At 39.4% G+C, this 15,486-nt stretch overlaps 1 protein-coding gene across 2 annotated transcripts in view; it reads right to left on the bottom strand.

Moving 5' to 3' along the window:
• Tek (TEK tyrosine kinase, endothelial) overlaps window positions 1–15,486 on the bottom strand; it is a 99,621-nt gene that overhangs the window by 11,544 nt on the left and 72,591 nt on the right. The window contains exons 12-16 of one of the 2 annotated variants that reach the window (XM_013020830.1): window positions 12,281–12,568; window positions 7,812–8,111; window positions 5,854–6,008; window positions 3,742–3,952; window positions 2,347–2,457 (exon numbers count right to left, since the gene is read on the bottom strand). In XM_013020830.1, the coding sequence (XP_012876284.1) occupies window positions 2,347–2,457; window positions 3,742–3,952; window positions 5,854–6,008; window positions 7,812–8,111; window positions 12,281–12,568 (1,065 nt within the window). The remainder of the gene's footprint in view (window positions 1–2,346; window positions 2,458–3,741; window positions 3,953–5,853; window positions 6,009–7,811; window positions 8,112–12,280; window positions 12,569–15,486) is intronic. The other variant, XM_013020831.1, reaches the window with a different exon arrangement.

Here is a 15,486-nt window from a genome sequence, read left to right as displayed (position 1 = left end):
ATAGGGGAGCTCTATGTGGTATCTTTTGAGGAACCTCCATACTACTTTCTAAAGTGGTTGAACAAGTTTACACTCCCACCAACAATGAAGTAAGGTTCCCTCTGTCCACATCCCCTCCAGCATCTGTTGTTATTAGAGTTCTTGATTTTTGCCATTCTAACCCATGTGATTTTTTTTGTTTCTTTGTATGTTCCTCCTCCACAGTATAACCCCTGTTTTCACTGTATTTGATGTCGGTGCCCTGCATCTTGTATATACACTTCTCTAATTTGGGGAGGGGAAGGGAAAAACAAAATGCTTAAATAAGGATACAGGTTGACCCATTGTAACAATGAGATTTACAAGACACTATGTTGAAAACAAACTTTACAACTTTGTTGGTGGGAGGGGATTAGTTGTAGAGGTGGGAAGGAAGGAATGGTAGGGGAAAAACAAGGGAGGAGGCAGCAATGCTCAAAAGGAAATGTACTCATTACCTTGCTCATGTAACTGTAACTCCTCTCTACAGTATTTTTATAATAAAAAAGTACGAAAATGACACTTTACTTAAAGAAAAAAGGAAACAAATTTTAAGAAGTAAAACTACAAAAACTATTTCTAGAGTAGTTGTGGTCCACTGTCTAATTCCAAATAGTTTTCCTCTTTTTAAATTAGAATTTTGCATAATAACAATTATACAAATTGTATAAATTGTACAAATTACACAAACTAGCAATTGTACAAAGGGGGTTCATTGTGATATTTTCATATGTGCATATAATGGATTTTGATCAAAATCACTCCCTCTGTTACCCTTTTTGTCTCTCCCAGCTTTTAAACAAATGTAGCAGGTTTCTTTCTTCCATTTCCATTCATGCATATACTATATACATGCATGAAAATGGAAGAAAGAAACCTTAATCATATTCACTCCCCTTCCCCACTTCTGACACCCCCTTCCCCACTTCTGACACCCCCTTCCAATTCCAATTCCTGTCATTCTTTTTTATTGTAAAAATATCTACATTCCTAATATGAGACAGCATGCAGTATTTCTTTTTTCTCTTTGTCATTCTGATTTTTAAAAAAGTATTCCAAGCTAGTGAAAAGTTATTTTTCTGCTTTTTTAAAGGAAAATTCTTTTTGAAAAATCATTCATGTAAAATGGCAGATAAATCAGAACTTGAAGATATTTTAAGAAATCGAAATTCAGTGTCTGAGAACAGATCTTCTAGTGCTGAATTATAAGGAAAGACAAGTTTAAGTTCCAGTGGAAAGATACTTTTCATAGCTTTACTGAGTTACAAATTTTAAAGACCAAACAATTATGTGTTAATGTTTTAATAGAGCAAAATTTTAGGATATGAGTTTTTCTGTTGTGGGTGGACTTTAAAAGAGTTCATTTGCTACTTTCCCACACTGACGACTGTTTCCAAGAAATCACTCAAAAACAAATATCATTTTTTCATTAATTAGCCTAAAGGACATGATCTAGCTTTCAGAGCTGTACCCTTATTGGACCATAGAATGATATATTGTTTAAAAGCATTCATATTTTTAGTTTAATAAATTGAGGAAATGGAAGTCATCTCTTTTCTATTGTTGATGTTTTTGCTGCCAAGTCAACAAAAGGTTGTCAACATTATAAATAATTACTGCACAGAGCTTTTTTTTGTGCATTTGGGAGCAAATTTTTCCATGAGCAATGCAGCTTAAACATAGATTCCAAACTGCAAACTCATATAGCCTGCAGTTATAACCTCATAAAAGATTTTTACTGTGTCTATTTCACTCAGAGCTCCTAACACACACTTCAGTAGCAAGTGCTCAATAATGATTTGGATGTATTGTTTAAAAGCGTATGTAACAAAGAGCAGTTGTAGCTTCAAGATAATTGTACATTGAAGCACTTTGAATGGAAATAAGTATCTACTATATAGACACTTACTTAAATGTCATCAGTGTTTGCACATTACTGTTTGGATTTGTGGCATTAACAAGGAGCCTCAAGGAGCAATGAAAAGGCAGATAATAAAGAAGAACCCACTGGTAAATATTTTCCCACCACTCCCTTTGTAATAACAGTACTTGAGGAAATCCCCACATTACTGAGTATGAGGGTGGGTAAGACCCTTGGACAGCCATGGCTAAACCACCTGAAGGCCAAATGATCCAGTTTCAGCACCTGCTTCCAAAAAGATGGCCAATCTTATCACATCCATAAATGGGAGGAAATACACATTCCAAAAGGAACTACAACGTAAAAAACAAAGGTAGCATTCTTCAGATCATTATCTTTCTTATTTTCAGTGTGGAATGTGCCTGTTTTAATCTGGAAAGGAAAACAAGAATAAGAAAGCATCTTACCTCGATGTTCACATGCTCCCAAGAGATTAATGATGTTAGGATGGTGTCCAAGTTTACAAAGAACTTCCAGTTCTCCTGCAAAGTCCCTGTGGTCATCTTTGGAAGCATATTCTAGGAAGGAAGACAAGGATTGCGACCCCTCTTCACTGCATCTTCTTTCCTCTCATCCTCCCCATGACCTTCAGGTGCACTCAGTCACCATCAAGTCTGGGAAACTATACCCAAAACAGGAGGGCTCTTTAAACTCAGCACTGCTGACTTGGTGCTGGCAGTTCTTGGTGATTTGGGGATGCTCTATGCATTGTGTAGGGCACGATCTCCACATACTAGATTCCAGCACCACAACCAAACCTGTGTCTATATCCGGACATTGCCACACATCTGTAGGGGGCAAAATTGCCCCAGAATGAGAACCACTGCTCTTACATTTTGTTAACTCTCAATAGACTCAGGAAAGGACTTGGTAGAGGTAAGCTGCACCCGTTTTTAATCTCTAGCTCTCTCAGCTAAACATGTTATCTAGAGACAGATAGATAAAGAGAAGAACCAAAATGACATTTTTTTTACCAAAATGTCATCAATAATGCACATGCTTTACTTAATGATATTAATTTACTCTCTCTGCATTTCTTCCCCCCACCCACATATTATTAACATCAATTAGTGGTATAAGAGGGTTTTATGATCACCTAGGCATGCAATGTATCCTGATCAGACTCACTACCTCGGTCACTCTCCCTCATCTTTCTTTCCCCACTTCCAAAGCCCATTTATTATCTTGCTTTGTAGCAAACTAGTCACACTCTAATGACATTTTATAAAAAGTTGTCTGGTCAGGAAGCTGGGTTGGATTTTCTTCTATTGTTTCATCCCTGTCTAACAATTTCTCTAGAAATTTTGATGCACATAACCTATGACTCTGTGGTGGTAATCTCCAGACTAAATCCCTAAATCTTAGGGAGTTAGCCGAGATGCAAATTCTGTGTCCCTGCTCAGACTTCCTGGCTCAGAAACAGTAGTATGGGCCCATGTTTTGGAACAACCTTCTAGGTCATATTGATACAGGTTGATTTTGAGAACTACTATCTTATGAGAAACAATGCTGCCCATAAGTTAGAAGTATATGGTAGAGGAACAACATTCCCAAATCCCCAGGAAGCAAGACATTGGTGTTCAAATAACCCCCCCTTCATCTTTCATATCTATATCCTGGTGCTAAATACGCTCCATCTCAAAAAGGAAGCATCACCTTCAGCTGCACACACACAGCAGACACATCTGACACCAGGCCAGACTTCTGGCTTAAAGAACTTAAGACACAGAGGAAAGATCTCAACAGGAATCACATATTCTCCCCACCCTACGGATGTGCTGGCTCTCTGTCTCAGCACTGACCTTTCATCCTCTTGATGGCTGCATCCATCCGTAACCCATCCTTCTTGATGCGTGCCTTGAGAACCTGGCCAAAGTTGCCCTCACCAATCACATCTTGAAACTTGATGTCATTCCAGTCAAGCACTGGATAGATAGTGGGATCCGGGTTGTTTTTGGCTTTCCTGTTCAGGGCCAGAGTTCCCGAGTTGAACTGCACAGCTGGTTCTTCCCTCTGGAAAAAGAGTTGTTTTATTTTTTTCACTGTTTTTGTGTCAGGATTTATTTGTTTTTGAATCATTATTCTATGCTGTACAATAGTTTCTGGTGTTGTATCCAAACCAGGTGAAGAAATAGTGGAGGATACTATGAGACAGTGAGGGAAATGGACTAACCCACTCCTGATGTCTAAAAAAACACATAGATCTAAGCCTAGTTCTTGGCGAGAAAGCCCATCTACCTGCAAGGACTGGAAAGACTGAAAAAGAAAAGATGGCAGTATGTGTGGTACATGTTTGCATTCCCAAGTTAGTTATAGTTAGAGTTTTCTACTCAGCTGTGCAAAGAACAAGTGGCCAGCTCCGGCTTTGGAAACATAACTTCAAGAACTGATGTAGACCAGCCATAGGCAGCTTCTAAATAACAGCCACGCTAGCACTGTGGTCCTCCTCCATTCCTGGCACTCTCAATCTCCCTTTCGAGCTCTTCCATCCTAAAGTTTAGAGTCTCTTAAACCTTCCCTGCATCAGGATGACTCATGTTTACAAGCAAAACCTAGCACACCCGGTCTTGTTTCCCTGACTTCAAATGGCTCCTGAAAAGCCATTAATATAATGATAAGCTCCAGAATTTCTTTCTTTTTTTTTTTTTGGGTCCGGTCGTGGGGCCTGAACTCTGGGCCTGGGCACTGTCCCTCAGCTCTTCAGCTCAAGGCTAGCACTCTACCACTTGAGCCACAGTGCCACTTCCGGCTTTTTTCTTTTTGCTTATGTGGTGCTGAGGAATCGAACCCAGGGCCTCAGGCATGCAAGGCAAGCACTCTACCACTGAACTACCTTCCCAGCCCCAAGCTCCAGAATTTCTATCTCCCTTGTTAGCCCTTTCTCTCCAGTGACAGATTGAGTTGAGCCAGCTCTTGCCTGAATCCAGACAATGAAGTTTCTCTTGCCTTCCTTATAAAAGGGAACCTTGGGTACTCAGGTGCATGAAGGAACATCTCATTGGAAACAGGCCATGGTGCTCAGTGTTTTTACATACAGAATTGACAAACTTAGGTATAAAATAATTCTGGAATTTGAAAGCATAAGCTACAGAACATCCAGGCTTTAGTATAGCAAAAGGACTCAGGTGTTGGCAATGTGTGATCTTGTAGACATTTGTTGCTGGTCAGAATTCCTACATAAAAGAATGAAGCTACAGTGCTACAAAGTGCTACAAACAGCTACAGGCTGTTCCAAAGAGGCTCATGAGAATATATAACTCCATCCTCATGAGAGCTGAGGAGTAAGAGAGATTTTAGAAATAGAAAGTGGTGGGTGCAGGGAGGGAAGAATAGGAAATACAAGGAAATCTGTGTAATAGATCTTATCTATGACATTGAAGTCCAGCTGCCTTCCTGCTCTTCCTTACTGAAAATGTTCCATTCACTCTATTGAAGGATTATTCTCTCAGGTGACTCATCACTAGGATGTGCATAGATCACATCTTGGGAATAAAGAGGAGGTTGTTTTGTTTTAGGCCTAGTTATCTGCACAATAATTAAGAGTACTTTTGAGCAAAGTGTTGGTGGATCAAGCCTGCAATTCTAGTTATTCAGGAGATTACCTTGAGATACCAACATCATGATTTTGAAGCCAGCCTGGACAGAAAAATCCTTAAGATTCTTATTTCCGATTAGCCAGCCAAAAAGCTAAAAGTGGAGCTGTGGCTCAAGTGGAAGAGCACCATCCTGGAGCACAATAATATTCTCTTCACTCTTAAATTTGTTCTTGTTTGGATAAAAAATTACATAGACCTGCTCTTTGTCATTGTATAATGGACATTATTTGCCTTGCAAATGCATTCACTGTCTAAAAGCAAAGGCTCTAGTTCTGTGTGGATTAGCTCTTTTTAGTTAATAAGTGGATAAGACACTACCACGTTTTGAAAGGCTTGAGCCATTCTCCTTTGGACATTTGCTCTCTTCAACTGCAACATGATCAGAAAGGCCAACAGCACCGTCAGGCAGGTCATTCCCGCTGAGCCAAGGATGGCTATAAGCAGCATCTTCCCTCCTCCAAGGTCTGCTGAGGCTGTATAGGGGAACAGAGGTGAAGCAGCTGCATTAGTTTAGGTACAGATGAGCAAAGAAAGACCATCTGCAGGAAGAGACAGAGAGTAATGGGAATGTGACAGTAGCCCTAGACCTGCCACTTAATTATTAAGTCACCTTGGGCTACTCATTTGTTCTGAAACTCAGTGGAAAAGAGTTGAGCTCAAAGAGCTATTATAGGAACTTAAAAAAATGTGTGCAGGACAATGGCTCATATCTGTAACTTAGCTCCTCAACAAGCTGAGATCTGAGGATCATAGTTCAAAACCACCCCAGGCAAGAAAGTCCATGAAACTTACCTGTAATCTAGCTACCAAAAAGCCAGAAGTGGAGTTGTGAGCTCAATGGCTGTGAGCACAAAACTTCAGGGACAGTGCACAGACCCCAAGTTCAAGCCCCAGAATCCACACATAAAATTTTCAAAAATTAAAGAAAAATATGTGCAACTGTGATTTAAAAATGGCAATGTGCTAACCATTTGTTGATATCATTTATTCAACTTTAATTTTAAGTATGAGCCCAAGTAGATGAACATACTGAATAATAACAATGACTAATTATGTATAATAACTTTGAGAGACTAAACCTTTTCTTATCTTAATCCCTCACTTTTCAGAAATGCTCTAATGTTCTTTGATGCTAAGAGCTTAAGAGTCCATAAGATATTTTCCTTGTTCAGTTTTATTTCCCTTGTTTTAAAAGGAGAAATAGCTAAAATTAATTGGTAAATGCATGGCCCCTTGGATAGTTCAAAAAAGTTTCCAGAATAAGCAATGAAAAACACAGCTTGTCTTTTTCTTGACTAGTTAGTAACCCTCAAAGAGAAGCAAGAAATTTCCAGTATTATATAATTTTCTGAAAAGTAGACCGGAGTCAAAATAATAAATCTGTGAACACCCTGAGGATACTCCCGCGCCTCCATTCCAGTGCACACACACTACACTGCAGGGCATCATTTGCAGGAGGAATCATTTGCATGGCTATGAAGTTGACCTTCACAGTGCAGCTTCAGCCATACCAGGGCCTTGTCTCCCTTAATTACCATCAACAAGTTTTTATGACAGTAGGAACTATGGTGAGATCTCTTATCTATCTCAGAGAGGCTCCTTTCTGGGGCTGGGAAGGTGGCTCAGTAGTAGAGCACTTGGCCTTGCATGCATGAGGCCCTGGGTTTGATTTCTTAGCACCACATAAGCAAAAAGAGAAAAGCTGGAAGTGGCGCTGTGGCTCAGGTGGTAGAGCGCTAGCCTTGAGCTGAAGAGCTGAGGGACAGTGCGCAAGCCCAGAGTTCAGGCCACATGACCAGACCCCCCCCAAAAAAAGAGGTTCCTTTCTCCAAGGTGGGGAGTTGGAGGTAGACATGGAGGCCTAACAACCTGAATAGAAAAGTAGAAGAAAACTCAGACTGTCATAATATCAATTAAACGAAAAGAAAGACCTCACGTTGAGAAGAATGGAAGGCAGCTTTGGGGCCTCCCACTGAAGCTTTTACACCACCCTGCCTCCCATAAGTAGGTTCCATGTGCTTTTTTATCCACAGTAGCAAAAGTCACACACCCTAGAGTTTTCTTACATTGCTATTTTTTTTCCTATAGCTTAATACCAGAAAACAGATCAACAGGATTCTTAAGGGGAGCATTTTGATTCCAAGGACCTATGTAGAGAGAGCAAGGCCTACTAGGATGAATATTTGGCACACACATGCAGTAAATATCTCAAAACAGTGAGGATTTTCTTATGTTGTCTAAAAATACTCTTATAAATACCTGGCCAGTCTACCAACCTTGAGATTCTGAGAGGGTCATTAGTTCGTGAGAAAAAGTCGGGTTGCTTGATCCTATGTTGTTCTCAGCAAAAATGTCTACCTGGTAAGCTGTTTCAGGCTCGAGGCCCTTGAGCTGATACTGAGTGATGGTGGCATTCTTGATCTTTACATCGATGTGCTGGTCTTCATTCTCACCCTGAACCTTGTAACGGATGATAATGGAAGAAATAGAGTGGCCATCCAATATTGTCCAAGAAATCACAGCTGAGGTGTCTGTAACGTTGGAGATCTTGATGTTTTCTGGTTGAGGAGGGATAACTAGAAAGGTAAAAAAGAATTCATTTAAGATACGCTGCCATTATTTATCATAGCTAAGATATGGAACCAACCCAGATGCTCCTGAGTAGATGAATGGATCAAGAAAATGTAACATACACACACACACACACACACACACACACACAATGGAATTCTATGCCTCCATCAGAAAGAATGACATTGCCTATTTGTTAGGAAATGGAAAGACTTGAAAAAAATTATATTAAGTGAAGTAAGCCAGGTCCAAAGAAACATAAGTACCATTGTTTCCCTTATTTGCAATCTAGGACAAGCAGAAAAGGTCAAAAGCTATGTACATATGACCATATAAGATGATGTTTAGTGAAATGAACCCCAAGATAGGGACACAACTGTTTTTTTTCTTTCTTGCTATTGTTTTTAATGTATTTAAAATGTACTATGTGATTTTTTTGTTTCTTTTGTATGTTCTTTCCCCACAGTATAACCCTTGTTGTCACTGTATTTGATGTCAGTGCCCTGCATTTTCTATATACATTTTTCTAATTTGGGGAGGGGAAGGGAAATAACAAAATACTGAAATAAGGATCCAGGTTGACCCATTGTAACAATGAGATGTATAAGACACTGTTGAAAATGAACTTTACAACTTGGTGGGGAGGGAGGAGTTGGGAAGAGGTGGACAGGGAAGGGATGGTAGGGGAAAAACAAAGGAGGAGGTAACAATGCTCAATAGGAAATGGACTCATTACCTTACTCATGTAACTGTAACCCCTCGTACAGTATTTTTACAATAAAAAACATATTTAAAAAAAGAAATGTTGCCATCTCAGATTCTTCATGTTAGCTTGTATACCATGGATGAAAATAGGTTTTCCCTGACTCCAAGTCCACTGGTAGTGGTACCAGAACATTTGCAGAATTGGAAGATAAGCACAGACAGGGAAACAGCAATGTGCGTCGATCTATGCTTCTTGAAGACCTCAGAAATCCCCTGCTACACAAACTTATGTACACTGTTCCAGACACCAGATGAAATAAAAAGATCAGGAGAGCGGACCATTACATCGTGCTTACAATATACCAGGTGTATAACTCATTTCCTCTTCCTGATAGTCTTACTGTAAGTACTGACACAGAGCTGGATTATGACCCAGGCAAAGTCACATGGCTGTTAAGTAGAAGAAACAATACTTGACTCTGACAGGCTGGCTTTAAAGACTATCATCTTAGCCACTATACCGATTGGCCTGTCTTCCCTAAATGCATATATGTGCAGTAGGAAGGCTAATGTGTCCCTAAATGTAAAGCACTTACTAGATAAAGCCCTACAGGGATGTGGAGGGAAGTGATCACCCTCCCCTTCAGGAAACAGGCAGCATGAGAAAGGGAGAGAGGAAGAGATCTCTGATGTTTCCAGGGGACAAAAATGACACAACCAGAACCATACCTGCAATCTCTCTGGGACGCCTTTCCCAAAGGACCCAAGCTATAAGGTAACTTAGGCTATTTTGTGCTGGGATTCTACATAGAGACCCTTTACTTACACAGGCAGATAGATAAGCAGAGCTAATGCTTTTATTATAGAAATTTTAGAGATGAGAAAACTATATTGTCTATCACTTAAAGGACTTGCATATGACCCAACAAGCAATTAGTAGACTCGGACTGTTCTCTGTATATACCATTGAATTTCCATATAAAATTTGCTCTGAAGCAAACTGGAAACTTTGAGTCATGTCTTAAGTTATCTTCGTTGTATCCTAATTCTCAGAGATGCTTTTTGATTCTAAATTTCCTCTTTCCATCATAATGAGTCCTCTATCATATTCCTTAGGTAACCATGGCAGCTTATAAGAATTAGATGCTAGATTTTGGTGTTTTCAAAATGGATTACTTTCTACATTTAGCATTGGTGTAAATTACTCCCAAATCACAATAATTCATTAACCATATATCTTAACTTCCTTTACATCTACTACCAAGCTTTTTGTATATTTTTATAAAAGACAGTCTGCAGAAAATAAACAAATAATATTAATAAGTATATTTTAAAAAACCAATAATCCATGAATGTAAGAGGTCTCAACTTTCCTCCTTACTGAAGCAATGAACATTGAAATTAATAATTGTGTGTATTGGTATTTGAACTCTGGATCTTGTACTTGGTAGACAGCACTCAGCACTACGCCATATACCGCCAGCCTCCTCCCCTTTTTTCCTGGTTTGTATTAAGATAAGATCTTTCTTCCTGCCTAGACAAGTTCCTGGGAACAATTCATCTCTTAGCCTTCCTCTTAGGCTTCCTGCCATGGCTAGAATAACCAGTGCATGCTTCAGCCTCCAGCTCGCTTTGAGAAAGGGCCCAGGCTGGCCTGGAACCGTGATTTCCCAACCTCAGCATGCTTTGTAGTCTAGGATGACAGGCATGCACCACTACACTCAGCTATGGGTTATGAAGAGGTCATGATATATCTTTTTTCACTTTTAAGCTTGTCAACAACAAAAAGGGATGGGGGGTGCAAACACAGAGAAAGGATGGAGATATAGAGGTGGGCTTGGAAATACAAGCACTCACACATTGTGCAATGCACATTGAGCACCACTTTAGAGTAAAACCGTCCATGAGTTTCACTCTTGGACATGTTCCCTAGTAAAGCTCTCCAGTCATGCACATGGCTAATGCATTATTCCATGTAATGGTAAATAAAACACATCCAAATGCCCAAATGAAAGGAAATGAATAAGTGACATGGTATAATCATAAAAATATGTCTATAACAAAGTTTGGACATATGTCATAGCTGTACCAAACTAGCAGATAAGCATCTGAAAGGAAATGAATAAGTGACATGGTATAATCATAAAATATGCCTATAACGAAGTTTGGACATATGTCATAGCTATACCAAACTAGCAGATAAGCATCTTACTTATCCAGGTATTATTAGCTCACCCCTATTATCCTAGCTACTTAGGATCTGAGGATCATGGTTCAAAGCCAGCCTGGGAAGAAAGTTTGTGAGATTCTTATCTGCAATTCACCACCAAAAAGCTGGAAGTAGAGCTGTGGGCCCAAGTAGTAGAGCAGTAACCTTGAGCATAAAAGCTTAGGGACAGCACCAAGGCTCTAAGTTCAAGCCCCAGGAATGACGTGTGTGTGCACATGCACACACACACACACACACACACACATGCACACACACACACAAATTCTTATTTATTCAGAATGGAACCATTGATATTTATGGATCCATACTAAAATTATACAGCAATGAATGCAAAGACACATAAACTCATACTTCTGGTCATCTCTTGAGTGAGGGGAGTAAAAATGGAGTCACAATAATGATCAAAGGAGATTTAATACAATCATAGCTACTCAGGAGGCTGAGATCTGAGTATCATGGTTCAAAGCCAGCCCAGTCAAGCAAATCCATGAGACTTTTATTTCCAATTAACTACCAAAAGTTAGAGCTATAGCTGAAATGGTAAAAGAAATAAGCATGAGAACAAGCTCTCAGAGACAGCGCCCAGATCCCGAGTTCGAGCCCCAGAACTGCACAAAAAATAAGGGAAGGCTTTAACTTATTTGAATTGTTACTAATTTGAACAAAAATGTTGAAAGCAAATATGACAGTGAATAGTTGTTAGTCATGGGTGGCAAGACTATATGTTTTGTGTTATTCTCCACGTGGTTCTCTAACTTTAAAATTTCACAAAACTAAAACTATATTCTCACTTAAATACATATACTATATATGCATACTTATGTAGGTATACATACACATATACATATACATATACAATATATGTACTTATATGTGCATACATATATACGTATACCATATAACAAAGAATCCATAAATGCTGACAGAACAGTTCATACTTTCACAAGTCACTTGTACAAGAAAGAGTGGCTGAAGAAACTCTTTGCTTTCTATCACATCAGCTGCAGAAGATAGACTCAGACATTGGGATTGGCAAGGAGCACATAATCCTGACTTAAGGGGTAAAGGTGACCAAGAGCCACCTCACCGTTCCAAGGGCTCCAAAGCAAGTGAGCAGACATTAGCTAGCTTCTACTCATAATTAATATCTTTGATGATCCCTAAAACTAACCTTGAAATGATGGAAGCAACGTTTCAGTTGCCCAGTGGGATGAGGCTGAAGTAGCACAAGTTACTTACTGTTGCTGAGGGTCCAAGCAGTGAGATCCTCGCTCCATTCCCCCTGGGCCTTGGTGTTGACTCTGGCCCGGACTATGTACTGCTCTCTGGGCTTTAAGTTGTTTAGCAGCACAGAAGTCAGGTTGCCTGGCACTTTAATGTTCTGCTGGTCACTTTTTTTTTGTACAGATCTCCTCTCAACTTCAACATAAAATTCATCTTCTGAGTTTGTAAATATTGGTTGCCAGGTCAAATTTAGTGTGGTCTGATCTTTTGGAAGGAGACTGAGACCTCTTGGAGGAGGGAGTCCTAGGAGAAACCAGAAAGACAATTATTTTCACAGAAGATAAAAATCATGACAGCTGAGTGCCAGTGGCTCTTGACAGTAATCCCAGCTACTCAGGAAACTGAGATCTGAGCATCTCCATTTACAGCCAGCCCAGGCAAGAAAGTCTATAAGATTCTTATATCCAATTAACCACTCAAAATCTGGAAGTAGAATGGTGGCTCAGATCATAGACCTACCAGACTTGAGGGATCTAGCAGGCTAAGGGACAGCACTCAGGCCCTGAGTTCAAGCCCTAGTACTGGCCCCAAAAAGAAAAGAAAAAAACCCACTAACCACAGTCCCAGTAGACAGCTTTAAAGACTAATCATAGTTTGTAGCATCATATACAACTTTATAAGCTATCAAACAAACACAAGCAAGTAGCCATATGGTACTTTTTAAGTCTTTAAAATAATTGTATAGTTCATCAAGAGCCTTAAAACTGACCATCTACTTTAGTCCTACTATTTGATGAACAGGGATTTATCCTGAAGAAATGTTCCAAAGAAAGAAGATATGTTATATACATGTCTGTTATAACATTACTAATAACAACAAACAACCAGAAGAAATCTAAATACTCAAAACAGAGAATTGATTTAAGGGGTTGGATATAGCCATCCAATGGATTAAAAGAGATCATTAAGTAGAGGATGGAAGCCCAATAAACATATTTATAGCAGGAGTAAAAACTTTGTAGCTTGATAACAGACAAGTCTATAATTTGGAAAACATAAAAGAGAAAATGATTTTTTAAAAAACCGGTGGATTTTCCAAGCTTGTAGGATCACGAGTATTTAGCATTATTGTTATCATTTCAGAATTGCATTTTAAAGTAATTTCCCAGTTACTACCTTGTCAAACCTGCTGTTTAGCCACAATTACTCATATGAACCTGGGCTACTGAAAATGTAATTGAAAGGAAACAATATGGGTTTCTGACTCAGAGAAGTACATGTTACTTCAGTTTTGTGACCATGGCAAAATCTATAGCCTCTCCCCAGGCGCCGGTGTCTCACGCCTGTAATCTTAGCTACTCAGGAGACTGAGATCTGAGGATCAGAGTTCAAAGCCAGCCTGGGCAGAAAGGCCATGAGATTCTTATCTCCAATAAAGTACTAGAAAACAGGAAGTGGCGTTGTGGCTCAAGTGGTAGAGTGCTCGCCTTGAGCTGAAGAGTGCAGGGACAGCACCCAGGCCTAGAGTTCAAGACCCACGACTGACAATAAATACCTAGATAGATAGATAGATAGATAGATAGATAGATAGATAGATAGATAGATAGATAGATAGATAGATAGATAGACAGATAAAATTATAGCCTCTTTAAGTTCACAGGAAAAAATATTCACCTTTAGTCCATACAGGATGAATAAATGAGACGATGAATAGGAATAGTTTGGAAGATTATTAGGGGCTCTGTTCTTCCATCATACCTTTCTTCTTTCTCTCTTTTATATTGTGTCAATGAATAACAAAGGAACTTGTGTAATTGGAGGTAATAATAGTGATTTATCAATTCCAGATAGAAAGTCTTATGAAAACTGGAATTCCTCACCTTCTCTCATGCCTGCTTTCTCATTATCACCACTAGAGGGCAAATTTGATTCTGCCAGTATTAAAAGGGACATAATACACAAATAGAGTGTATTTGTGGTGCTGAAATATCATAGTTGGGGGAAATGACAGAAAGGGTTCAAATTGATCAAGAAGTATTGTATTCATAAACTGCTTTGTTGAATGCTTTGTACAACTACTTAAAGATAAGAAAATGTATCTTTAAAAGTATCATGGAACCGGGTGGGAGATCTGAGGATCGTGGTTCAAAGCCAGCCCGGGCAGGAGAGACCGTGAGACTCTTATCTCCAATAAACCACTAGAAAACTGGAAGTGGCGCTGTGGTTCAAGTGGTAGAGTGCTCACCTTGAGCTGAAGAGCATAAGGACAGCACGCAGGCCCAGAGTTCAAGCCCCACAACCAAAAAACAAAAACGGGCGGCACTAAGATTCCTTAAGGTGTGGACTTTTTATAAATGAGTTTGCGAATCACTGTTGTAGAGGTGAGAATAAGTACCTCTTCTTGTTTACAGGAAGTTCCACCAACAGTGCGAACAATAGCGAAAAAGAATAACCAGGCACACATTTTCTTGCAATTCTTCTTTTAGATTCTAGGCAACTGGAGAGAAGTGATGCCCACTCCTTTTGCCAAAATTTAAAGTTTAAGGAGCCACCAGAAGATTTAGGATATAGCCCAGTGTCAAAAATTTGTCTAGCTTATAGAGGCTCTGGTTTCAATCCCCAGCACTACCCCCCCATATATATATATATATATATACACACACACACACATATGTATCTACTCCATACATACATACATATATTACATACACACAATATACACATTACACACATACACACTACACACATATACATGCACTACACAATACACACATACACATACATACATATACATACCCACACCCATACATATACATACCACACACATACAACACACACATACCCACACAGCAACACCATCAAAATGAGCCACCCAGATTCAAGTTTACAATGACAATATAGCAGGGAGAGGTGATGTTTGGAAGAACACTGGCAAGCCTCATAAGCCTCTGTTTCATAGAGAGGTGAAACTATATAGCCATTTCTCATTTTTCTTTCTTTTTCACCCAGCCTTATCTGTGTGTGTGTGAGAGAGAGAGAGAGAGAGAGAGAGAGAGAGAGAGAGCATGTTTATATAATGGTCCTAGAAATTGAACTCAGGGTTTGAGTTCTCTCCCTGAATTTTCCACTCAAACCTAGTGCTTTATCACTTGAGCCACAGCTTCACTTCCAGCTTTTCGGGTTTAAACTGGAGAGGAGAGTCTCATCGACTCTCCTGTCCC

This window comes from Dipodomys ordii, unplaced genomic scaffold (assembly GCF_000151885.1).
Source record: "Dipodomys ordii isolate 6190 unplaced genomic scaffold, Dord_2.0 Scaffold53, whole genome shotgun sequence".
In the NCBI taxonomy this organism is placed as follows: domain Eukaryota; kingdom Metazoa; phylum Chordata; class Mammalia; order Rodentia; family Heteromyidae; genus Dipodomys; species Dipodomys ordii.
The sequence above is the reverse complement of the archived record's forward strand: the minus strand, read 5'-3'. Positions and strand labels throughout refer to the sequence as shown.